The 22,770-nt window shown below is 33.7% G+C and overlaps 1 protein-coding gene across 6 annotated transcripts in view; it reads left to right on the forward strand.

Moving 5' to 3' along the window:
* Positions 1–22,752, forward strand: part of LOC121408151 (solute carrier family 12 member 4-like) — a 70,320-nt gene extending 47,568 nt beyond the window's left edge. For 5 of the 6 annotated variants that reach the window (XM_041599490.1, XM_041599491.1, XM_041599492.1 and 2 more), the window contains 12 exons: positions 27–115; positions 3,621–3,700; positions 5,440–5,472; positions 10,397–10,485; positions 13,061–13,167; positions 14,642–14,761; positions 15,605–15,694; positions 16,726–16,817; positions 17,420–17,527; positions 18,372–18,679; positions 19,683–19,816; positions 20,958–22,752. In XM_041599490.1, coding sequence (XP_041455424.1) covers positions 27–115; positions 3,621–3,700; positions 5,440–5,472; positions 10,397–10,485; positions 13,061–13,167; positions 14,642–14,761; positions 15,605–15,694; positions 16,726–16,817; positions 17,420–17,527; positions 18,372–18,679; positions 19,683–19,816; positions 20,958–21,049 — 1,342 coding nt within the window. In that variant the 3' untranslated portion in view covers positions 21,050–22,752. The remainder of the gene's footprint in view (positions 1–26; positions 116–3,620; positions 3,701–5,439; positions 5,473–10,396; positions 10,486–13,060; positions 13,168–14,641; positions 14,762–15,604; positions 15,695–16,725; positions 16,818–17,419; positions 17,528–18,371; positions 18,680–19,682; positions 19,817–20,957) is intronic. The other variant, XM_041599496.1, reaches the window with a different exon arrangement.
* Positions 22,753–22,770: the final 18 nt, after the last annotated feature.

Here is a 22,770-nt window from a genome sequence, read left to right on the forward strand (position 1 = left end):
TTGTTTTCATTATTTTTGTTGTATAGTCCTCAGATTTTGGTTCTATGCAAGCTGAACAATGACCTTGTTCCTAAACATCGCAGACTTCTCACCTTTGCCAGTCAACTTAAAGCAGGTATGGACTCCAGAGAAATCATGGCTTGATAGATAGAAATATATAAGGTTGTCTCCACTTTTAGTAATTATGAAAATAATAGGGTTATTTCTTTCACACTCAATAGTCTGCCAAATGCTTTAGATACCAATTTTATTACAAATTTAGCCAAGTCATCATTTTTGTCTCACCTGCATAGCAGAGTGAGACTATAGGCGCCGCTTTTCCGGCGGCGGCGTCAACATCAAATCTTAACCTGAGGTTAAGTTTTTGAAATAACATCATAACTTAGGAAGTATATGGACCTAGTTCATGAAACTTGGCCATAAGGTTAATCAAGTATTACTGAACATCCTATCAGAGTTTCATGTCACATGACCAAGGTCAAAGGTCATTTAGGGTCAATGAACTTAGACCATGTTGGGGGAATCAACATCAAAATCTTAACCTGGGGTTAAGTTTTTGAAATGTCATCATAACTTAGGAAATATATGGACCTAGGTCATTAAACTTGGACATAAGGTTGATCAAGTATTACCAAACATCCTGCATGAGTTTCACGTCACATGACCAAGGTCAAAGGTCATTTAGGGTCAATGAACTTTGGCCGATTTGGGGGTATCTATTGAATTACAATCAAAACTTTAAAAGGTTTTGGATCTGATTCATGAAACTTGGACATAATAGTAATCAGGTATCACTCAACATCCTGTGCAAGTTTCAGGTCACATGATCAAGGTCAAAGGTCATTTAGGGTCAATAAACTTTGGCCGAATTGGGGGTATTTGTTGAATTACCATCATAACTTTGAAAGTATGTTGGTCTAGTTCATAAAACTTGGACATAATAGTAATCAAGTATCACTGAACATCCTGTGCGCATTTTAGGTCACATGACCGAGGTCAAAGGTCAATGAACTTTGGCCATAATGGGGGTATTTGTTGAATTACCATCATAACTTTGCAAGTTTGATGAACTTTGGCCGATTTGGGGGTATCTATTGAATTACAATCAAAACTTTAAAAGGTTTTGGATCTGATTCATGAAGCTTGGACATAATAGTAATCAAGTATCACTGAACATCCTGTGCGCAGTTTAGGTCACATGACCAAGGTCAAAGGTCAATGAACTTTGGCCATAATGGGGGTATTTGTTGAATTACCATCATAACTTTGCAATTTTATTGATCTGACATTTGAAACTTGGACATAAGAGTAATCAAGTATCACTGAATATCCTGTGCAAGTTTCAGGTCACATGATCAAGGTTGAAGGTCATGTGAGGTCAATGAACTTTGGCCACATTGGGGGCATTTGTTGAATTACCATCCTATCTCTGTAAGTGTATTGGTCTAGTTCATAAAAGGTGGAAATAAGAGTAACCAAGTATCACTGAACATCTTGTGCAAGTTATAGTAGTTTTCAAAGTCAGCACTGCTGCTATGTTGAATCGCGTGATGCAGGTGAGACGGCCAGAGGCATTCCACTTGTGATGTATGTAAGTTCTTAAAGGACTAGATATATTTGCCAGATAGCCATTTGCTTCACCTTTTGATATTTCATAATTGCACATGTTCAGGGAGGATTAAAAGTTTGTTCCACATGACGATGAGGAGAAAATCAGAATTTTTCATATTTCATATACATGTAATAAAATACAAAAGAAATAGTGAGTAGGTGACATCATCTGTCTGCTCATTTGCATACCATCCAGGATGTGCATATAACTGTTTTGTGAAATTAAGCAAAACTTTAAAATGTCATAACTTTCTTATTTTACAACCGATTTTGATGAAATTTTCAGTGATGTGTTTGTTGGATTTTTCTCCTTTTATTCAAACCAACTTTTTATTTGGGTGGACTTGTCCTTTAAAGAATTTCTTGCTGAATAGAGAGGGTTTTTTTTTAAGTAATCAGATATGAAACAGTAAAATACACAGCTTTCATTTGATGACTTAGTGAATAGTTATCTTTCTGGCATTATCACAAGATTAACTCACATGTCCTGAATTGCTTAAAAGCGATTTACTGATTGCAGTGACAGGCCCACTGGGTGACCTTCAACTCTTGTTTTGACTGACAATATCTTGCAGGAAGTAGTTACCATTGCTATATCCCATGTTGCAATGTTTATCTCTAATAGCACATCTTTATTACAGATAGGATATGTTCGCATGAGAGGCTGTCAAAGTAGAATAGTTTATTTTTAAAGTCACTAGTATATGAATAAGATATGTTTACACAAGAATCTGTCAAAGTCAAAAAGTTTATATTTACTAAACTCTATAGTTTGAAAATGGGGGTAACCTTATGGTTGTCACAAGTGTCACCTGTGGTGTATTTACAGGTAATTGCAACCTAAAGAATTTGTTTATATGACCAGCCTTTTGTGATTGCATTTTAGAAGAATAGTTTACAACAAGTCTAGTCACTTGATCTTTCTGTCATTTGAGCTCGCATTGTAGACAAAAGCAAAGAAATCAAATATAACATTTTAATAAACTAAACTTGTTTCAAGGTAAATCAAATCTCATCCTTAACCTGAAAATCGTAAACAGAGTCATTTGTGTTTATACACTTTGGATATGAAGTAAATTTGAAGAACTTAGTTGTGTTTTATAAGTTTCTTGTTTAACTTAATTATTTGATTTGGTATTTTTAGGTGCAGTAGTACCATCTGAACATAGCTCCTGTAAATCTTTACTCACAAGTAGACAGTTGGGTTCTGATAATAAGATAAGAATAAATGGGAGATTAAATAGACATCGGTATGTCATTGCTACAAACTGATTGAGATTCCATATGCATCATTTCCTTTTTGGATATTCCCTGGTTTTCATTCACATTCTCATCCAGAAATTCCATTGATGGTATTTAAGGTTAAAAGGAAACAAACTTTTTACGTAAGAGAAATTCTAAAAGTGTGTGTAAAGTATTGCTAATTGTAAAGCTAATTTATTTTTGAAGTTCAAATTCATTGACAAATATGGCGATAGATCACAGATGCATGTTGTGTGAAACTTATCATCTGAAATGTGATATATTTTAGATAGTAGTATTTTGTCTGTTGCATTATAAAGAAAAATGCTTTTTTTTTATTTTGGTTTGAAATAATTTTTCAGGATACTGTGTTCATTAGGGCTTCCTGAAATACAATAACCAAAGATGTAAATTTGTGTTCATAGGACAGAGAGAAATGATATAATTGCCAGAGAGGGCACTTGATGAGGCTGATTTTTTCAAGAGTTGGTTTATGAAATGTGATGTAGTGGCTAATACAGTTTGGTAAGATAAGAAATTTTGAATGATGGACAAATATAATCGGTGACATTATTGAATCAATAAAAAAAAATTGGAAAGGCTTAAAGAAATTTTTAAAAAAAATGAATATTCTGTCATAAAATAAAGTTGAAACAAACAACATCTTATATGATGTGTGCTCGAGTTAAAAACTGGTCAGACATCTTAAACCCAACAATGATTTATTTTTTTTAATGAGCCTTTTGCTTCCCCCTCCCCTTTCTCAGGCAAGGGTTTAACACTAGTTGGTTCTGTTTTGGAAGGAGATTTCCGCACCAAGTATGGCGAATCCCAAGCCGCCCAGCAGGTAAGATTCCTGTCTCATACAAAGCTGTACTTGTTTAGGACTAAAAATTATATATCATGGTTGTGGAAACATCTGCAAATGCCTTAATTAAAGCCGACGCTATCGAGCTTGATGTCATGTCCAGCTTTGACTTACACAGTACGCTGTTGCATAAATATTTTGGCATCCTAAGCTGAAGGAATTTATTAATGAAATATTTGTTCTGTACATGTATGTTCCAAAGGGTCATGCTTGAATTGTCTTCATAAGCAGATTGTCATACCATATAACAGTAAGTGTACCATTAATGGTATTATAGGCAACAGTTTCAGTGTTGAAGCTGAATTAAATGCAACGTGATCTTGTGATTTTTTACATGCAAGTGGTATATTTTGAAAATCATTCTTGTGCTCATATACCTGTTAACATTTCTCTTTTGAAGAAACTATGAATTTTCAAATCTTAGTGGGTTAATTTGTTTCATATGAAGACCGTAGATTAATTTTAATTTTACAATATGCCATACAGCATACAAGTGAAAATTCAAGGCCCATTCTGATATGGCACGGCAAAGTTTGAAAATGAAATGAAAATCCCCAAAAGTGTTGCAGAGGCCAGCAACTTCATTTGTTGCAAGATCACAAGAACTAGGTACCAATGTATTAAATAGTGCAAATTAAAACAAGTTAGCTCATACAAATATAAGCTTGCTCTTTGCTGATAACTACTTACATCATAATAAAAACTGGACATTTAGGGGTGTTTTTTTACTTGATCATTCAAATGTTTTGTCATTAGTGAGGGAAGGTTTCATTCATGTTTGAACACTATGAAAAATGGTGCTGAGATTTGTCGCATTATAGTCTGAATGAGGAATTTTAGTTATACAATGTTGAACATTGGGCAGAGTGCAGTTGAGGTGATCTACAACACCCATGCAAAGAAACACTTTTTGTTGCAGACAACAAGGATCATGAAGGATGACAAAGTATTCTAATAATAATAATCATGTACCAGCAGCTTAAAGACTATAATATTGCTTGCTGCCATGTTGGGTTGGTTTTCTCACAATTACTCACTACTCACATGTATATGACTTGGAGATTTGTTTTCTTGTCTATGCACTGTGCATCCAGTAAGATACTACTAACATGAATTACCATGCATGGGAACTACTTTAGTATACATTTAGATAGATAACTCTTCCGTTTCTCATTTGTTTATAATTCAACCTTCCTTAAGTTTATATTGAAACCCCTTGCTTCCAAATCCGTCTACCTCCAACTTGATTCTGTAATTTTAACTTGCATATATGTAAAATATTTTATATGTCCTATCTGATAGAAATTGTTAGTTGTTTCAGATTTTCCTGCAAAATCCCTTCTTCCCTAATTTAGATTGATGCAAATAACTACATAACTGTTGCTAAATAATGGATTTTTTTATCATGTTGAAAAGAAATTCATAATGTAAAATATTCAATTTCTTCTCCAGATAAACATTTATTTCATGATCAACTGTCTTTTTATTGAGTTGGATGATGTTATTTTCTTAATCACAAAAATATTTGAAAAGTATTTCATTCCATTTTACTTGTGTAATTTGTATTGATTCACTTTTATTTGAGTTCTTCTATATTTTACAAGTGAAATACCAAGTTGAATTTCTTTAAGAACAGTTGAGATTATATAAATATGTGTATTGAATACCATGTCTCCTTTCCAAAACAACCTCACACCCACAAATCTGACATGAATCAGATGGGGTACGGAGAAGCACAAGCCGCCAGGGAGGTGAGGTCTGATTTCATTCTTCACTTTTGGCTCAACAAAGTTCAAATTCTATTCACTTTAACAATTACCATCATCCAAGATTTCATTTGCATGATAAGTTTTTTGTTGAACAGATTTTACTTGTGTGTTGGGAAAAAAAACCTTTAGTTTTAGTTTAACATCCATGCTATTACCTGATGCATTAACTCTCTACCGGTGATTAGTTTCCTTCATCACACTGAAAATGCATGTCTGCAAAACTTATTGGGCTTTACAATATCCAATAATATTGAAATACTGCGGAATAATGAACTGCGGACTAAGGAATAATGATGTTTGGTTTTCCAATGATGCACTATGTCATTTTCATAGAGGGGCAGAGGGCCAACTGCCCATTTTTTCCCCATGATTTTCCAAGTAGTGGGGGGGGAGATAAGTGGAAGAACAGGTAGAAAGAAGAGTATCAAAGAGAGAGAGGATATTATTCATCATCATTTTAAAGTTGAACTGGATACTTCATTTGCAGTATATGATATTGTGCAGCCCAAAATTCTGTCAACCTTAAGTCAATCTAATTATTATTCATTTTTGAATAAAAAATGATTGATGAAAGTTGATTGAAATCTGTTGTCATGCAGTTTCAATGAAAAGGCATACCAAATCCATTCATTGCTCACATAGAGCCACTACTAACATAACTTGCATCAATATTTAATTTTTTTCATGTTATTGCATGTGTTCAAGACATTAATCCTAATTTTACCTTTGTATCCATGTTTTATCCATCTGAGGTTGATTTACCAGCAGCTAAAATCAATATTCTAAAATTTGATTGTTCAACAAATTCTTGAAATTCATTTAACTGTTACTGGATCATCCCTCTAATTTCAAAATTGCATTGTCCATGCTGGAAAAATATTCTACCATTTTCTATTGCTTCTGCCCTTTTTGACAGAAAACATTTTAATGGCATTCATTTGTATGTATAATATATCACAATCATAGCTCACTAGCAAAACTAAGCTTTTCAAATACAATCTAATTATTCAAAATGATTCATTGCAATATCTTATTCATCATCATTCATTTCACTTTTGTTTGATACATGTATTAATATTATTCACTGAAACTTCTTATGGTCTCTTTTTTTTCTGAGATTCGTTCTTGGAGTGTAATGATATTCATGGGTGAATTTCTGCTTTTAAGAACCAAAATACATACAACTACGCAGTTTGAAATTTGTTCAATAGACATTTAGGCAATTTCATTTGAGAAAACCAATTACCTCATTATGTATTCATGATAGAAACAATCAAATTAATGTAATGAATGCTGACATGTAGAGTGCTGATCATAAATTTTAAAAAATGTGAAATGCTGAAATTCTTTCTGCAATTTTTTTATATAAGTTTTTTTTTTAACATACGTTTTTACCTAGTGATACTTATTACTTTGAATGTCATCCTTTGTGAGTGTAGATACCAGGGTTTCTAAAATTATGGTTTATACCCTGTCCCCTTCATATGAAAAAAAATACATTGATATTTCTTGTATTTTGCTAAATATCTAATGTGTTACATTTGAATATTTATTATTCCTACAAATTCTGTTCTATTTGATTGATGTATTATTTGTGTAGTATAATGTGTAAGGAAACACTTTCATTTCATGACTTTTTTACTAATTTTGGTTTGTGTGTTTTTTTGATGTTATAATATTCACCTTGCTCAACATTGTTTTGAGATTGAATGCAAAACTAAAATTCAGATTTGATGTGTTCCTGTTTAAACAAATTGTAGATTCTTAATAGATTTTTAAATCAAATTAATCATGTGTTTGGTAATTTTTCCATTCCTTCTTGAAAGGGGAGAGTTTTCTTTCATGTAATGTAAAATGCATTAATATATGATACAGTAAAAGGAACAAGACAGCAAGTGTTAAATTCAATTTAACTTTAGCCTGAACTCGGGAAGGGAGTTTATACCATGAAACAGCATATTAGAAAAGTGTGAATAGTTTATATTATATGTAAGTAAAAGTAAAGAAAAAAAATTCTTGTTCACATTTTTTCTCAAGACATCACTGTGTTCTCTTTTCATATCATCTTTGATGTCCTGTAACACAAAGCCGAGTGACTGATCATTTAATTTTGATAATTAATTGTATATTTTTGCCATGAAATCAATTGTAAATATTTTGTTCGATGATGAAAAAGAACCTCTGTGTAATCAAACATACAATTTTTCTCATGTACTTCATAACTTGACTTTTTTTGGGGGGGTGCTCTTCTCCATGCAAATGAAAATTTGTCTTGCTAATTAATCTGAAAGATGGATATTTTAGTAATTTTACTGCACATAATATTACACAAGCAATCATCATGTTTTGTTATTAAAGGACAAGTCCACCCCAACAAAAACTTGATTTTAATAAAAAGAGAAAAATTCAACAAGCACAAAACTGAAAATTTCATCAAAATCGAATGTAAAATAAGAAAGTTATGGCATTTTAAACTTTCGCTTATTTTCAACAAAATAGTTATATGAATGAGCCAGTTACATCCAAATGAGAGAGTTGATGACATCACTCACTCACTATTTCTTTTGTATTTTATTATATGAAATATGAAATATTTTGATTTTCTCGTCATTGTCATGTAAAATGAAGTTTCATTCCTCCCTAAACATGTGGAATTCCGTTATTTTAACATTTTGTGCTTCAGGCAAGGAGGTCTTAATTGTCAAATTAGTAAAAATTAAAATATTTTATAATTCAAACAATAAAAAAACAAAAGAAATAGTGAGTGAGTGACATCATCGACTCTCTCATTTGGATGGAACTGGCTCGTTCATACAACTATTTTGTTAAAAATAAGCGAAACTTTGAAATGTCATAACTTTCTTATTTTACATCCGATTTTGATAAAATTTTCAGCATTCTGCTTGTCTGATTTTTCTCTATTGATTCAAATCAACATTTTTCTGAGGTGGACTTGACCTTTAATGTCCTATGACATATTGCTTCACCAATGCACTTCCAAATTAAATGAAATTTTGTTTGCATGATGCAAAACAAATTTTAAAAAACAGTTTTCAGTATTTGCTTCCACAGACATAATATGTAAAGCTGGTTTTGGGCTCGTTTTCATATAACTTGTTTGTGATTTTCTGAGGGTGAATTTGTTTTTGGTATTTGCTATTGATGACAAGTTTATTCAACTTTCAGTTTTTGTCTCACCTGCGAAGCAAAGTGAGACTATAGGCGCCGCTTTTCCGACGGCGACGGCGGCGTCAACATCAAATTTTTAACCTGAGGTTAAGTTTTTGAAATGACGTCATAACTTAGAAAGTATATGGACCTAGTTAATAAAACTTGGCCATAAGTTTAATCAAGTATTACTGAACATCCTATTAGAGTTTCATGTCACATGACCAAGGTCAAAGGTCATTTAGGGTCAATGAACTTAGACCATGTTGGAGGAATCAACATCGAAATCTTAACCTGAGGTTAAGTTTTTGAAATGTCATCATAACTTAGAAAATATATGGACCTAGTTCATGAAACTTATACATAAGGTTAATCAAGTATCACTGAACATCCTGCATGAGTTTCACGTCACATGACCAAGGTCAAAGGTCATTTAGGTCAATGAACTTTGGCCGAATTGGGGATATCTGTTGAATTCCCATCATAACTTTGAAAGTTTATGGATCTGATTCATGAAACTTGGACATAATAGTAATCAAGCATCACTGAACATTTTGTGCAAGTTTCAGGTCTCATGATTAAGGTCAAAGGTCATTTAGGGTCAATGAACTTTGGCCGAATCGGGGGTATCTGTTGAATTACCATCATAACTTTGAAAGTTTATTGGTCTAGTTCATTAAACTTGGACATTAGAGTAATCAAGTATCACTGAACATCCTGTGTGCATTTCAGGTCACATGACCAAGTTCAAAGGTCAATGGTCAATGAACTTTGGCCGAATTGGGTGTATCTGTTGAATTACCATCCTAACTTTGAAAGTTTATGGATCTGATTCATGAAACTTGTACATAAGAGTAATCAAGTATCACTGAACATCCTGTTCGAGTTTCAGGTCACATGATCAAGGTCAAACGTCATGTAAGGTCAATGAACTTTGGCCATGTTGGGGTTTTTTGTTGAATAACCATCATATCTCTGTAAGTTTATTGGTCTAGTTCATAAAAAGTGGACATAAGAGTAACCATGTATCACTGAACATCTTGTGCGAGTTAGAGTAGTATTCAAAGTCAGCACTGCTGCTATATTGAACCGCGTGATGCAGGTGAGACGGCCAGAGGCATTCCACTTGTTATAAAACTAAGTTATGATTTGCTGATAGCGAATTTGTACTGATATTTGGTGTTTTCTTTTGATGACAACTTTTATGACACAGAACCTTGTAGTGTTGATTACATGTATCAGTAAAAAAAAAAACGAGAAGTCCACCACGTCCCTTTTAACCAGTTTGTGATTGATTTTGGAACTGAAATACTGAATACCTTATATAGATGTATGTAATTATGAGATGATAATATAATACTGAAATATGCAATCAACTATTAAAACTACTGAACTATCTAAACTTTATTAATTACCAAGTACATGTAAAGTCATAGCTGATCGTTATACTGCTGTCACAAATGGCTGTTAAGGTATGTGCTGGGCTTATTAAAGCTGGTCAAAAAAAGTTGAATGAATAGGAGGACCCTGTATTGATTTTAATGCAATCCTATTACTCATTTTTATTCATTGTTCATAATGTCAATTAACTGTTAAATTCTAAACCTCATTTTTTAAAAGGTGATACAAAAGTTTATGTGATATCAGAAAATTAATATTGTAAAAAAAAACATGGGAAAAATTACTGAGCCCTTGAAAGAGAGGATATTGATGAACCCTTTTTCACGATTTTCTACAGGAACTGAAGAAGATGATGGATGAAGAAAAAATGAAAGGCTTCTGTACTGTTGTGGTTACTAACAATGCGACTGAAGGACTTTCTGCATGGTAAGTATTCCAAATGTTTGGTTTCGTTTATTTTTCTCCTCCCCTCACTGTTTTTGTCTCACCTGCGAAGCAAAGTGAGACTATAGGCGCCGCTTTTCCGACGGCGGCGGCGGCGTCAACATCAAATCTTAACCTGAGGTTAAGTTTTTGAAATGACGTCATAACTTAGAAAGTATATGGACCTAGTTAATAAAACTAGGCCATAAGGTTAATCAAGTATTACTGAACATCCTATTACAGTTTCATGTCACATGACCAAGGTCAAAGGTCATTTAGGGTCAATGAACTTAGACCATGTTGGAGGAATCAACATCGAAATCTTAACCTGAGGTTAAGTTTTTGAAATGTCATCATAACTTAGAAAATATATGGACCTAGTTCATGAAACTTGGACATTAGGTTGATCAAGTATTACTGAACATCCTACATGAGTTTCATGTCACATGACCAAGGTCAAAGGTCATTTAGGGTCAATGAACTTTGGCCGAATTGGGGATATCTGTTGAATTCCCGTCATAACTTTGAATGTTTATGGATCTGATTCATGAAACTTGGACACAATAGTAATCAAGCATCACTGAAAATTTTGTGCAAGTTTCAGGTCTCATGATTAAGGTCAAAGGTCATTTAGGGTCAATGAACTTTGGCCGAATCGGGGGTATGTGTTGAATTACCATCATAACTTTGAAAGTTTATTGGTCTAGTTCATTAAACTTGGACATTAGAGTAATCAAGTATCACTGAACATCCTGTGCGCGTTTCAGGTCACATGACCAAGGTCAAAGGTCAATGAACTTTGGCCGAATTGGGTGTATCTGTTGAATTACCATCATAACTTTGAAAGTTTATGGATCTGATTCATGAAACTTGTACATAAGAGTAATCAAGTATCACTGAATATCCTGTTCGAGTTTCAGGTCACATGATCAAGGTCGAAGGTCATGTAAGGTCAATGAACTTTGGCCATTTTGGGGTTTTTTGTTGAATGACCATCATATCTCTGTAAGTTTATTGGTCTAGTTCATAAAAAGTGGACATAAGAGTAACCATGTATCACTGAACATCTTGTGCGAGTTAGAGTAGTATTCAAAGTAAGCACTGCTGCTATATTGAACCGCGTGATGCAGGTGAGACGGCCAGAGGCATTCCACTTGTTACTCTTTCCATCTCATTTTGCTTTTGCTTGAATACTGATATTCCGGTTTTTCATCTCGATTCAGTAGTTGAAGACGTCCCACAGTTAAAAATGAAACCATGTCATTTTCACCAAATTTTGTACAGATTTAATTAAGCACCTAAATACTCCAAATATGCAAAAAAAAATATAATAGTGTGGGTTCAATTGCTTGATTTTTGGCTATCGAACTTCAAAGTTCAAGTTCTCGACAATTCTAGAGAATTGCACATTCAAACAAATTGGGTAATTTTTAAATCTCACAAGATCACTACTCAGTCAAACACCATGAAAATTTCATCAGATTTTACAGTATAGTTCAAACTTGAAAACTTTATGGAGAATGCATTTGTATTGCTATTCTTGTTCTTTTAAGGCTAGCAACACCTTCCATTCTAAAAAAAATGATGTGAATGATGACAAAAACATACATGTTTCTAAAAATATTGCAAAACCCATTTTCAAAGCCCATGTCAGTTTCACCAAAAATTGCCAGGTTGTAGAGGAATGAATACGGTTCTTTAAAATAAGGGTTCATGTACTTGTGTTCAAACTATCAGCAATTCTGTTGGAGCAAATAAGTTTTCTTTTTAACACCAAAAATCCACCACAAAGCCTTGTATCTATGTATGGAAATATTCCAAACCACATCAATTCAAACTCGAGGCCATATTTGTAATACTTTGCAGCACTGCAGAGGAAAGTATTCTGATATTGTAGAGGTATTCAAAACTGGGTCCATGTATTATTTTCAGCTATATAATTAGCTTCATAAAAGAACACATGGGATCTGCATTTAGAATGCAGATCATGGGAAAAATCAGCTGAAATATCCTACATGTATAGCTGATTAATCATCTCACCCATGTTGACATCAATGTGCATAACATAAAATATGCGCAGATCATGATGTGCACATACATTACTGTGAAATCCTTAAATCGTCAGAAAATGTTGCATTTTTCTGTGATGTTTATATTTCTAGTGTTAGGCCTGTTTGATTTTTCTCTATTTCTTCTACCCAACTCTTTATTTAGATGGAATTGACTAAATTAAGTTTTAACATAATGTTTTTTCTTCTTTAATGGTCACTGCATGTTATGTATTTATTTCTTTGTTATGTATTTTTTAAAATGTAAACTCACATTGTTAGTCCTCGGACTTTTTGATGAGTATTTTTTTTTAATAAAACCTAATTGAATAACCTCTAGGACCTGTTACATAAGACGTACATTAATTGTAGCTACCATGGTAACATGGCTCAGCAGCCATTGACTATCAAGCTTTCCATGGAAGTTGCAATAAATAATGGCAAATTAACAATAGTTGTGAATCTTCTTACGGGCCCCTGATAACCATTTACCTATAATACATGTATCTTCTTCTTTTTTCTGGTGACAGTGTTCAGATGTGTGGTTTAGGTGGTCTGAAGCATAACACAGTTGTGATGGGATGGCCGTATGGATGGAGACATAACACCGATGAGAGATCTTGGAAGGTGTTCTTAGGTAACCTTTTAAAGGGAAACTATTAAACCCAAGTAAAAAGTTTTGGGAAGAAAAAAGAGAAATTAGTGTTACAGATAGGCAGAAGTGTGAATCTGATTTTAAAGCAAAAATCAACCAGCAGCTTTATAGAGCACCACCTCATGAATATCTTTCTTTCTTTCAAACACATAACAAAAATAATTTGATTGTGTCCAGTTGGGTTTCTTTCCGAAATTAATTTGTAAATACCAGAGCAACAAATCAACTCCTCAAAAAAAGTTTGGAAATCTGACTTTGATCGATAATCCCTCCTCGGTTTTAGTAAATATCAATGTGTAATCAATATCAATGAATAGATCATTCTCTTTAATATGATAACCTACATGATATGATTATGGTTCACATGGAGGTGCAGTGCCTTGAAATGTGGAGCAAGGTCTAAATTCAAAAGTTGCAAAATGACACAATATTGAATGTCACTGTTCTTTTTTCTGTGATGATGAGTGAGTTTCTCAGCGATTTCTTTTGTTTTCATGCACCTTAACAACATTAATATGCAATCAAACACACCTCTGCACAAGCAAACACATAAGAAACAAGCAAACATGCATGGGTATTTCAAACCTCGACTCAAACCATATTATCTCACAAAACCATCACTACATAAACCACAACAAAACATAAAAAATGAAGAAGCAGGGGCTTGATTCGAATGGATTTTCATCTCTTTTGACACAGACAAAAAGAAGCATGTTCGTTCTGTAATGACCCTTCATGACTATTTCTGCTCGTTTTGCAGCTTTTCAATTCCGACCTCATCCAACACTTATGAATCCTGCTCTTTTCGTGATGGCATGATCATAACAAGCATGGTATCATTTTAAAGAGAGTTAAATGATCGTTTGAATGACATCAAATTTAATGACCAAACTCAGATTTCCAAACTTTTTTTTGAGGGGTTTAGTATGACATCTATGTTGAATTCTAATGTAAGAATTATTTTCATTGTCATTGTGCTGCACTCCACCCAGGTGAGGTGAATGCGTACGCGGTACGTAGGATTTATTCCTCGACGCTTTAGCACCAAGTTGGCGGCTCAGCTACTGCCGGAGTAATACTATGATACCACGTATGAAAGCCGGTTGAGTATATACACATAATAATAGCGCAATATAAATGGACATATTACTGTTATTATTGTTATGATAATGATAATAAGCTTGTATTTTTATATCATAATAATCACATCATATTTAATAAGAGTAGCTACTTCAATTCCAAAATGTTATTATTACCCCAGCTTTAGCTACCATGATCAGACACCCAAGTGTGTGAGGAAACACCTGGATGGAGAATGCATATAAATGCAATGCCAATTGATTTTAGAACTGTATACATCTCTATGAAAAAGTTGACTGTATAAAAGATACTATTGTCCTCACTCTGTTCAATATTAATTGTTTCATCTTCTTTTGCTTTCACTGCATTAATCTAGATACTGTTCGAGTTGTGTCTGCCAGTCACAATGCCCTATTAGTGGTGAAGAATTGTCAGTTGTTCCCAGCCAACAATGAGAAACTTGATGCAGGATGCATAGATGTCTGGTGGATTGTCCGTATCCTTGAGAGACTATAAAAAAAATTGAAAACTGTTTGATGAACTATTAATAAACTAAGGCAATGTGTTGAAGCTGGCAAAATGTTAAAAGACTAATCTGAGCATTGGGATAGTATGCTTGTGATTTAACTGTATAAAAGATCTTTCAGGATCGTGCCTTATAAAGACTCAACAAATAAACAATTTCCAGAACTAGCTCACTGTCAGCCATTCGAATTGCATTTGCAAATGATAAATAGTTGTCTTTACAACATTTTGCCATTGAACAAAGGGAATACATTATGTATCCATTCCATACCTGCCAACTATTCATACTTTTTGAAGATGGAGTATTATTTTTTACCTCCAGAAATGCATGATTTTCATCAACAAAAAGTCAATAAAATAAGCAACTTCACTAAAGATTCCTACTTATTTCTAGTCTCAAAAGTTTGGCAGATATAATTCCAAACATCTAACTGGCTACACTTTATTTGCCAAAACTCACAATATTATTGATATTGCACCCTATACCACCTGATGGGTGAGTGACTTCCTAATAAGACTGTTTTGGTAGGGTTCTGATAATGAAACCATGATTTAACCCTAGTTCTAAACTAGAATTTTAAACTACACTTCTAAGGAATGCTGGGCTTTATGATGTTCCTTCTAATTTATTTTACTATTCTTTCAATTTCACACCTTGACCATTTTCGCAGCAGGATGAGAATAGTATTGATTGGTGAATAAGTTGACAACTGGCAATCCATACACACCCAGGTGTAGGAAAACTACCGCTATCAGAGTACCGCCCTTTGTGTTTTAATTTTGTAAATAACCTTGACTTTCCCCTGCTTACCAGATGATGGTGGTATGCTTATGTTGCTCCCTTTCCTTCTCCGCCAACACAAAGTTTGGAAGAACTGCCGCATGAGGGTGTTCACAGTAGCACGTAAGTATTACTTCTCTGATTTTAGCCTGAAGGCACAGTTTTATGTACGAAGTAGCCATTCAAGATCATTTGCAGACTTAATTAAATTTGTTACAAGTTACATTCTTGCATTATATTCAGATTTATTTCATTAATCCATATTTTGAATGTATAATTTGCCCTCCACTGGCAATACTTACACATACACGCATGAACCTTTGAAAGAAAATGTAAATAAACATGTGTTTGCAATACAACAAAGAAAGAAACTAGCAAAATTAGTACACTCTGAAGACAGAGACTGAAGAACAAGTGAAATGAAAAAAATTATTATAATTCATATGAGAGAGGATGGTAGACAACCGTGCAAGGAAAAAAGGGTCTGATTGAGAGTAAATGAGAAATAGAAATTCAGCACAGTGAAGAAAGGAATAGTGAGAGAAAATGGAATAAAGGGAAAGAAATTAGGCATTACAAGATGGAAAAAAGGTATACAGCTGCACATTAAACAGTAATTGTGTAATATACAAATAATGCACGTAAGCATGTGCATGCACGATGTGCGAGAAGAGCCAATGGATATACCGCACGAAGTCTGCAGGACCGAGTGCGATATATCCATTTGGCGAGTCAAGCACTGAGTTCATTATTTAAGTCCTCTATGCACAAGAATGCGTGCATTGTTTGTTTTATACAACCGTCCCTCCCCCATGTTACTGAGTTGCCCCAAATGCTATATTTGATCTGAATTCTAGATAATTCTAGTGCATTTGGTATGACGTCAAGAGTGCAGGATAGTGCATTTTGGATGCCATAGTGCAATTCGCTGAATATCATGTGATTCGATTTGGACCAATCAGATAACAGAACATTCTTGGGAGTTGTATAATATACTATAACATACTCTAGCTACTCTTTCTAAGGTTTGTGTTAGGGTCTGTGATATTTTACACTTGGATTTAATCATGAGTTTGCACCTTCTTGAATGCTATAAGACAAAGATATAATTTTGAAGTAATTCATCATGTATCTTCTTTTTTTTTACGCTACAGAATTGGAAGATAACAGTGTACAAATCAAGAAAGATCTTACGACTTTCTTGTATCATCTTAGAATCGAGGCTGAGATTGAAGTAGTTGAATTGGTGAGTGCTTCTGTCATTGATATGTGTCATTCCTACAAAGCGATATCTGATACTTCTACAACATAATGTACCAATCAACATAGATTACTAAGCTTCACAGAGACTCTTAAGATCATTGTTAGCATTTATTTAACGAGACTGTATGAAAGAAGTGTGCAAAGTTGTCAAAACTTCAAAGTCGTGTTAATTTTAGTTTTCATTGGGAGTAAATTATTTCTTGCTGACCACAGACTTTGTGAAAAATATTGGAAATACCTGTAATGGAGACATCTTTTTAAGTATAAAGCAAACTCGGGTGTACCAGCGAGAAGATGTCTGGCCAAGCCTTGGGCAACTGTCGGGCCAGAGAAAGTGAGATAATGACATTACCAAAGGCAATCTCCAGTGGCATTACAAATGATTGCTGGTCATTAATTTCCTACTCACAGTGAAATCTGAATAGTGTCAAATTCCCTATGAAAACACTCAAAATTAGAAAGGAAAAGTAGCATCCTACTGTTAAGAATAATTGATTGAGCTAATTCATCTCAAAATGCTAGTAGACATATATATGTTTATGATGTCAGATTTCTAACAAAATGTTCTATCTATGTCTTGCACAGCACGACTGTGATATTTCAGCCTACACGTATGAACGCACACTCAGGATGGAACAGAGGAATGAGATGCTTAAACAGATGAAACTGTCCAAGAAGGAGAGTAGAATGGAGGTATGTTTGTACAGTTTACAGTCAAATGCTGAATTCTGTGATTCCCGTAGCTATTCAGTGTTTCAGTACACAATAGGTCAATTGTTTTTATCGCTATCAGAATTTCAGTTTGACACTAGGTATTTATTCAGGTCTTGGTGCTCATGAAAATAATGATGATAAATACCATTATTATTTACACTTGCTGAGCCTGTAGAGGCAGTGTGTCTGAGACAGTTTTGGAGTACATCTCTTCATTCTGACTGAGAGAAATCACACATAGGCCCGTATTCTGATAGCAGGTTTAACTTAAACTCAGGTTTAAAGCTGTGGTTTAAGTATGGAAAGCCAATTGTTACATAAATCACTAACAGTAGAGATATCATACTTCAGCTCATTTTGGCTCTCAAATCATTCATAATTGTCTAGGAAGTATAAATAAATGATTGTCTTCACCATTGATGAATCAGGAAAGAGCACAGTAAACATAAGAAATATACAACTTTATAAAAATTTTGATACTTTTGGCTTCCCATACTTAAACCACAACTTTAAACCTGAGTTTCAGAATATGGGCCATGGGGTTTGATTTGTGGTGCCATTCCTGATAAAAAGCAGTTTAACTTGACTAAATCATATACTCCGAATTGGCAATGCCATGAAAACAAAAAAATGAAAAAATCATTTTGTTATAACACAAGCTTGCAACAACAACAAAATTAAAGTATCTTTAATATTAATTCATTTTATATCAAATTTTTCAAAGTGTGTAATGAATAGAAAGATTAATGATTGTTGCCCCTTAATGGAGGAAATTAAGAAGATTATTATTGATCATGTGTTATGACTTCATTCTTTTGACCAGGCCCAAGCCATCTTCGACCACCACCACTCCACAACGAGTGGCTACTCCTCTCCCAAACGCAAGAGATCTAGTGATAAGACAGTGTCCTTCGACCTTAACACCACAGAATCCCCCTTCGATATCGCTATAGTAACGGAAGAAGGTGAAGAGGAAGAAGATGATCAAGAAGCCGTCGACACCCCTCTGGTTAAACTTGAAGACACGCCCACCGATGAATCCCCGTCCCACCCCAAATCTAATGGGGCCAATGGGTCAGCAGCAACGGAGAAGAAGAAACAACATGAGTTCAAGAACATGCACCTGCAACCGTAAATATATTTGGTTTCATTTATCTCAATAATTTTCATATTTTAAGTATATTGCGCTAAAAAGCTAAGCAGAATTATCGGTGATGTCCTGGCTTGATGAAAAAAAATCATATTATGTGAAGAAACTCACATTATATGCTTCTATTCTTAAAAATTTGCTTGAACATAATTTGTGATTCCATTATGATATCATGACTCATGGTATAACATAATGATTCTCATGTCATAATTATCACTTATTATTTTATTTGGCATAATCCAATATACATGCATAAACAACATATACAAACAATAGGACAAGGAGAATCACATTTAAGCCAGGAAAAAAAACAAAAAATAACTGTAACCCGAAGGTCTTCCTTTACAACCCAAGTGACGTTACATACGATAGCGAATAGTGAAATATAATTTTCGAAGATCACATAAAAATAGAATCAAACAAAGTTGAACAATAAGATAAAATAAGAAATGTAAAGAAAAAAAAAGGAAAGAAGAAACTGTCACTCTGGCTACAATTAGTGCACACAACAAGAAAGGGGTAATTTGTAAATGTGAGTATATACCCAGACTAACACAATCTGGATGTAAAATGGCACTGTGTAATAACATGATTGGCCTGTACTTATACATGGTAATTGGGCCCTATTTACAATATGATTTGAAGCAGTAATTACCCCCCTCCCCTTTACAGTATATGACAAAAGCAATTATTATGTAGTGTTAGAATGTAGCCATGAAAAGTCCATCTAAAAACAATAATTTGATTCCAATGTACAAAAGTTGTAGATAGTAGCATTGCCAGCTGATAAAATTCAGTAGTGTAGAACCATTTCATGAAAGGCACTATTCAGTCATAGATACTTTGATAATAAATACATTAATCTCCTTCTTCTTTATTCATCTGACAATAGTTACATCCCTCAAACATAAGAAATTAAGAAATTATCCATTCAAACTTCCATCCAGTTTACTATATATATTTTTTTATGTATCTTTTCTGTAGGTCACTAGGAAATGTGAGACGCATGCACACAGCTGTTCGTCTGAATGAGAAGATTGTGGAGAAATCCCATGATGCCCATCTTGTCATTCTAAATCTTCCAGGTCCTCCAAAGCATGCTTATGCAGAACAGAATTGTATCCTTCAGATGAATAATTAAAAAGATACATTTACATAACATTCAGTGAACAACAACAGGGCCCTGTAAAGCCACACACACACAACACAATCCATTGTGATCCGACTTTTGAAGAAATTTTGATATCATTTCTGAAATAAACATTCCACCTACAAAATCTTAACAATCAAATGGTGGTATGAATATTAGATCAAAATTCCAGTCTACTTTAAACCTCCCTTTAGGAATAATATAAATTTCACATTTCCAAATCGTAATGACATCATCATTGGCTCTGATGCTTGAAACTGATGTGGAATTTGCTCTTACCGTAAGGCCTACGACAAAGTGGTATTCTGATTTTAGCATTCCCAGTATTATGCTTAACTTCGAATAAAAACATTTTTAACTTTCACATTCAATGTAATATGCGATTTGTTTAAAAATCACAATGTATTGGATCATTTCATGTGTGTCTGGCTTAACACAAAGTGTAGTGTTTGATCATAGAACCAATTTTATTACTTTGATACTTATGTGCAAGCATGCATACAAATCAACCATGTGATTCATTTTTAAGCTCTGTGTTTATGATAATAATAATAATATATGCAGTTTGTTAGGCACCATATCCATCTCATAAGAGATGCTCAAGACACACAAGTGAAGGGGGGAGGGGGGCAAACAACATTTCAAGTAACATAAATAAAATGAGTTAAAGAAGTAAGTTTTTAGCTTAATCCTAAATGTTTGAACACTATTATAGGTCCAAGGAGATGATGTAGATCAATAGGGAGAGCATCATCTGTCCTCTTTCATACTCACTGAAATGCTCAAAACCGTAGTGCTCTCGGTAAACATGTGTAATCTTGATTTCATGTTGGATTCTACTTTTAGAACAGAACATGCTACACCAATACATATATCACATTTTTCAGAACAAATGCCAAAATACGAGTAATAATGAAACACTTTCCAGTGAATAGAAAGACAATGTTTATTTTGTTTTCAACTGCTTATGAATTAATAATTGATGGCTAAATGGATGAATAAATAGATAAGATAGACTCTAAGATAGAGAAAAAGAAATTGAATAATTAGTATAACTTAATGAGTTTGTTGTAAATCTCCAAGTTTCCTTGACTACAATCCTCCTACAGATATGGAATACCTTGAGGTACTAACAGAAGGTTTGGATCGAGTGCTCATGGTCAGAGGTGGTGGACGAGAGGTCATCACTATCTACTCTTGATCACATCAAGGTCATCTAAGGTCAGAGGTCGCACATACCAAAGGTCGCGATCCATCCGATTCTTTATATATGCCAAAGATACCTACATGGTGTGTCTTAATGTGCTTAGTGTCACTGGCTTTATAGGGCTTTTTGCATTTGAATCATCATTCAGAGTTAATATAATACTGTCCTATTTATTACCATCTTTTCTTTTGTTATAGGCATGTCTCTTTTTTCTATAATAAAATGTTTCCCCTTGAAAATTAAATGTTGCTCCATAAACTATGCCATGCCACTGATACTTAAATTAATACTTTAATTAGTACAGGGAAATAGTTTACAGTTTTGTGGTATGCAACAAATTTATCTAGATTTTATAAACCCTTGTATACTTGTATCTTTAAAAGATGATAAATATTTATGAAAACCACCTTAATTTTTTTCTTAAATTATGTTATTAACGTATTTACAGAAATTGTTTGTATTAAACATTTAAAGAAATATATTGCAACAAGTATTTTAAACAAAGGGGACAGTTGTGTGAGTTTTTATCCTTTTAATATATAGATATGTATTGAATAAATCAATTAATAAGTGAGGTCCAAATAAGAAATTATTTGAGTAACAAAGATGTTTGATTATAAATGAGGATGGAATATTCCTGTGTATTTCATGAAGTGTGTGTTGCAGTTGGATTTTTGTCACGTTTGGTGGACATTATTTTTGGATTGAATCTTTCCCATTTTGTGGTGCTTCTTATAGCGGTCCGTTCTTGCATTGGTCTTGATTCTTGTAAAATCGCCTTGTGTGTATGGCAAAATGGTCTTAATTTCAGATTATTCCATATTCCAATTAAAAGTCCTGTGAAAACTGGAGGGTAAGAAATATTTTCCTGGGTCCGGTAACACAAAGGTGAGCGATTAATTGTATGCATAATTTTTCACGATTAATTGTATACATTGTATTCAATGCATTCAATCGTTAAAAAAAATAAGATTGCTAAGCTTTGTGTTATGGTCCCCTGCACAAGCCACAGCAGCTGCAGAACACAACTGAACTAAATATAATCATGTGAAGAAGATATATTAAAGTCGTTTGTAAGTATGCATGACTGGTGACTGGTTTGTAAGTGGTAAAATCTCTATGATTTTTATTCTCTTGAGCTATACTAGTAGTTAGAATCCAATCTTTGTTAGATGAAAACTCATCTGAGCAACTGCATGTTTTTTATAAACTATGAAAATGAAATAGAGATATGGATTATGGTTATCAGGTAAAGCAATTCTATCAGAATTTCATTGATTTCAAAGCACCTGTTTCCTCAAGATCATTCTGTGAACCATAGTCTTTATATTGACCTGTAGATAGTCTCTCACAAGGGGATGCCAGTCTTGGGTTCATATTTTATATACCATCCTAGTCATAATTTGTCTACTAGTCTGTGGAATAGACTTTATCCCTGGTTTCACTATCAGAATTTAAAGCTCTTTTGCCAAGCACAGAACGTTTCGAATCAAGTCTTCTTTTTTTTTAAATAAAATAGTTGAAGTTTATTTACGTCAGTGATTTCCTCAGCTTACATTCATACTAACTGAAATTGATTGTGATATGCAATGCTGTTTTTTTGATTGACGTATAAAGCTCTGTATATAATTCAGTCTTTTATATTGAAGAAAAAAATATTAGCTGAGAGATATATTTTGGCCTGTTGATATAGTACTTGAAGTTGATATGATTAA

This window comes from Lytechinus variegatus, chromosome 2 (assembly GCF_018143015.1).
Source record: "Lytechinus variegatus isolate NC3 chromosome 2, Lvar_3.0, whole genome shotgun sequence".
Classification (NCBI taxonomy): Eukaryota; Metazoa; Echinodermata; class Echinoidea; order Temnopleuroida; family Toxopneustidae; genus Lytechinus; species Lytechinus variegatus.